The sequence below is a fragment of the Terrapene carolina genome, unplaced genomic scaffold, assembly GCF_002925995.2.
Source record: "Terrapene carolina triunguis isolate 2854851 unplaced genomic scaffold, T_m_triunguis-2.0 Scaffold14762, whole genome shotgun sequence".
In the NCBI taxonomy this organism is placed as follows: domain Eukaryota; kingdom Metazoa; phylum Chordata; order Testudines; family Emydidae; genus Terrapene; species Terrapene triunguis.
In genome coordinates, this window is record NW_020679113.1 from 1 (window position 1) to 3667 (window position 3667).

The 3667-nt window shown below is 43.5% G+C and overlaps 1 protein-coding gene across 1 annotated transcript; it reads right to left on the reverse strand.

Annotated features, from left to right (window-relative positions):
- Window positions 1-2706: 2706 nt before the first annotated feature.
- On the reverse strand, window positions 2707-3639 carry LOC112124792 (olfactory receptor 5V1-like). Its single transcript, XM_024223266.2, has one exon. It carries the CDS (start codon window positions 3637-3639, stop codon window positions 2707-2709), a length of 933 nt encoding a protein of 310 aa, XP_024079034.2.
- Between the last annotated feature and the right edge of the window lie 28 nt (window positions 3640-3667).

The following is a 3667-nucleotide window of genomic DNA, read 5'->3' on the forward strand; positions in this document are numbered from 1 at the left end:
CCGACCAGTTCAAGCTTCATGGAGTGCTGAGATCCCTCCCTCCCTCTTCTCTCTGTTTTCTTTTCTATGTCAGGTATAACTTTTTAACCCTGACTTTTTTGATCAGGTATAGTTTTCTATATATGACTTCTGTAATCTTTTATAACATAACAGTTATGATTGTTTAGGCTCTCCTTGTGTGGTTATCACTATTATTCAATAAATAACTTTTATGGTTAAGCTGGTTGCTTCCCTCACTATCTATCTGAACTTTACTCTTCTGTTTTTCTGGCTTCCCATTTACTCTGCAGCAACGCTTCTCTTACCTAAGCTAAAGATCCCTGTAGTGCCCAAAAACCCTGTGGGGTTTGCTCATCAAGAGTGATACTACCTGAACAATTGTAATGTGGAAGTGGGGATAGGGACTTGCTGAACCTGTGACTGACGAGGGTGGCAGCGCTGCTCGACCCAGACTACTGAGTCTAGGGGCATATAAGGGTGGCAGCTTGGAAGTGCTAATTACCAGAGCAAGTCTGAGTGGACCAGGTCAATGTATGTGTGCGCGCACGCGTGTTCAGCTGGTTCTGGGGCTGGAGGAACCCAGCCCTGGGGAACCCAGGTCCTGCAGGATAGCTCCATTGGGAGGGGACTTGCAGAAGGGAGAAGTAGGGCTCGATATGAAGACACAAGTGACACAAGCAGTACATTGATAGAATTACAGAAACACCCCTCCTGCCCCCCCCCAGAAAAGTAACTCTAATAAATGAACATACCCCAAAGTAATGGGCAAATCTGGTAACAGGTGGCAAGAAACCATGGCGAGAGAGGGGAGAGAAGAAGAAGGAATTAGGTGGAAGAAACCCCTAAACTTTTATACTAGCAGTTAGAGATGTAGCAGACCCTTTTCAAGTGCCTGATAATGAGAAAGATTTTAAAAAGGGATCTGCTTCCTCCCATGTGGGTGCCCTAACCACTGCGATATGGAATTACTGATATGTGTTTCAATCTCTCCTAACAGAGACTTAATTCCTTTGTGCATCTTGGCCCAGCTGGGGATCACACTCATTATTAGTTATTATTAGTGGAGACAGAGACATTAATAGTGATGAATCCTATAAGATACTACAGATATTAAATAGGGTTTTCAACAAAATACTCTAGAAGAACTACAGACTGCAATAGACAAAGATGTTCTTTTTATAGAACTGGCCAGATCCTCAAGTGGTATGATTAGCCATAGGTCCATTGCAATCAGCGGGTCAGATTGAAAGAAATATTGGCCTAGAGAGAGAGAGAGCGTGCGCATGAATGGCTCTAGATCCTGGTGCTTCTAGCACTCACCCAAGATGGAGACCCAGGTGTGACGGGTTGGATCACAGAAACCGCCTTGGGGCTGTCAATTGATGTGCCAAGACTATTTCTGCCCCTACTCTCCTGCCCTGGGTGCTTGGGACTTCAGTTCCCTGCCTGGTTTGAGCCAGACCCGCTAGCCTGCTGCAAACCCAGAACCAGGTCTGAGCCACGTCCCCCAACAGCTGCAGGCTTGAACTGAAAGCAGCTTAAGAAGTGTTTCTGTCTTCAACACTCATATGCCCAACTCCCAATGGGGTCCAAACCCAAATAAATCCATTTTACACAAAACATAAACATAAAGCTTTATACAGGGTAAATTCATAAATTGTTTGCCCTCTATAACACTGATATAGAGATATGCACAGCTGTTTGCCCCCCGGTATAAATACCTACTCTGGGTTAATAAGTAAAAAGTGATTTTATTAAATACAGAAAGTAGGATTTAAGAGGTTCCAAGTAAAATAAAATAAAAACCTGCAAGTCTATGCCTAATACAGTAAGGAAACTGAATACAGATAATACCTCACCCTCAGAGGAGTTCCAGTAAGCTTCCTTTTACAGACTAGTCTCCTTCTAGTCTGGGTCCAGCAATCACTCACGCCCTTGTAGTTACTGTCCTTTGTTCCAGATTCTTTCAGGTATCCTTGGGCGTGGAGACGCTCTCTGTTGAGCTAGCTGAAGACAAAATGGAGGGGTCTCCCAGGGGTTTAAATAGACTCTCTCTTCTGGGTGAATACCCCTCCCTCCCCCTGTGTAGAATTCAAGCTACAAGATGGAGTTTTGGAGTCACATGGGTAAGTCACATGTCCATGCATGACTCAGAACTTACAAGTAGCAGCCATGGTTCACATGCTACATTGAACGTCCTCATGTAGACTTATGTGGATTGGAGCCTTCCAAGATCCATTTTCCGTTAAGTGCTTCTTGACTGGGCACTTAACTTGCAAATTCCTTTCTAAAGAAGCTGACCAAATGCCTTACTAAGGCTATTTAAAAACCAAACATGTATACAGCCAGTATTCCTAACTTCAAATACAACAATAACACATGCATACAAATAGGATGAATATATTCAGTAGATCATAATCTTCACATAGATATGTTACATGGCATAGGTAGCATAAAACATATTCTAGTTATGTCATATACATTCATAAGCATATTTGCATAAAGTCTTATGGGGTGCAACATCACAACAGGATCCCGTCCCCTTTGCTCCAGTGTCTCTTCTACCCAATGGGGATATGGCCTGCTGAGTTCAATGGAGCCACAGCTGAGGCTTTGGCCCAAAATGTCAGATACCTGAGCTGAGAATCTCCCAAACACAAGTTACCCACAGTTGTATGCTCATTAAAAAAAAAAATAACATTGACACTACTTGAGAAATTTGATTTTCCCCAACATTTTCCCTACAGCTGTTTTCACCTCCTTATTTTTCAGGCTGTAGATGATGGGGTTTAACATGGGGGTTAGGATGCTGTACTGGACGGAGAAAATTTCATCCAGAGCCACAGAGGAGACTGAGCTGGGTTTTGTGTACTGGAAAAAAGCTGTCAAGTACAACAAACCAACCACAATAAGGTGGGAGCTGCAGGTGGAGAAGGCTTTACGCCTGCCCTCCGCAGAGCGTATCTTCAGGATAGTGGAGATTATGTGAATGTAGGAGATCAGGGTGAGGAGAAAGGAGCTTGATCCAAATAGTGCAATAGAAGTAAGAAGCACCACTTGATTGGTGAAGGTCTCAGTGCAGGACAGATGTAATAGAGGAGGGAGCTCACAGCTGAAATGATGGATTTGGTTGTACCCACAGAAATGCAACTTCAGAGTAAAAACAGTGTTAAGAAGGGCACAAAAGAAGCCAGTGGTCCATGTCCCACTCACCAGCAGAACACAGATTCCTTTGCTCATTCTCTCCATGTAACGCAATGGGTCACAGATGGCAGCGTAGCGGTCATAAGCCGTGGCTGAGAGAATGAAACCTTCAGCACCAGCTGAGAGGATGATGAAGAACATCTGAGTAATGCAGCCATTGAAAGAAATAGTTTTGTGCTCTGCGAGTAAGTTAATCAGCATATTAGGCACTGTGACCGAGGAATAGCAGATATCAACAAAGGATAAATGGAAGAGGAAGAAGTACATAGGGGTGTGAAGGTGAGAATCAGTTCTTATCACCAACATGATTACTATGTTACCACCCAGAGTTATTAGGTAAATAACTAAAAACACCAGGAAGAGGAAAATCTGCATCTGTGGGTCACTGGAAAGTCCCAGGAGGATAAATTTGGTCACCGTGGTTTGATTTTTCATTTATTCAGGAAATCTGTGACCTGGAAGA

Bases quoted from the DNA above. Each gene is read 5' to 3' on its own strand.
- LOC112124792 (XM_024223266.2), bottom strand. From the start codon at position 3,639: ATGAAAAATCAAACCACGGTGACCAAATTTATCCTCCTGGGACTTTCC.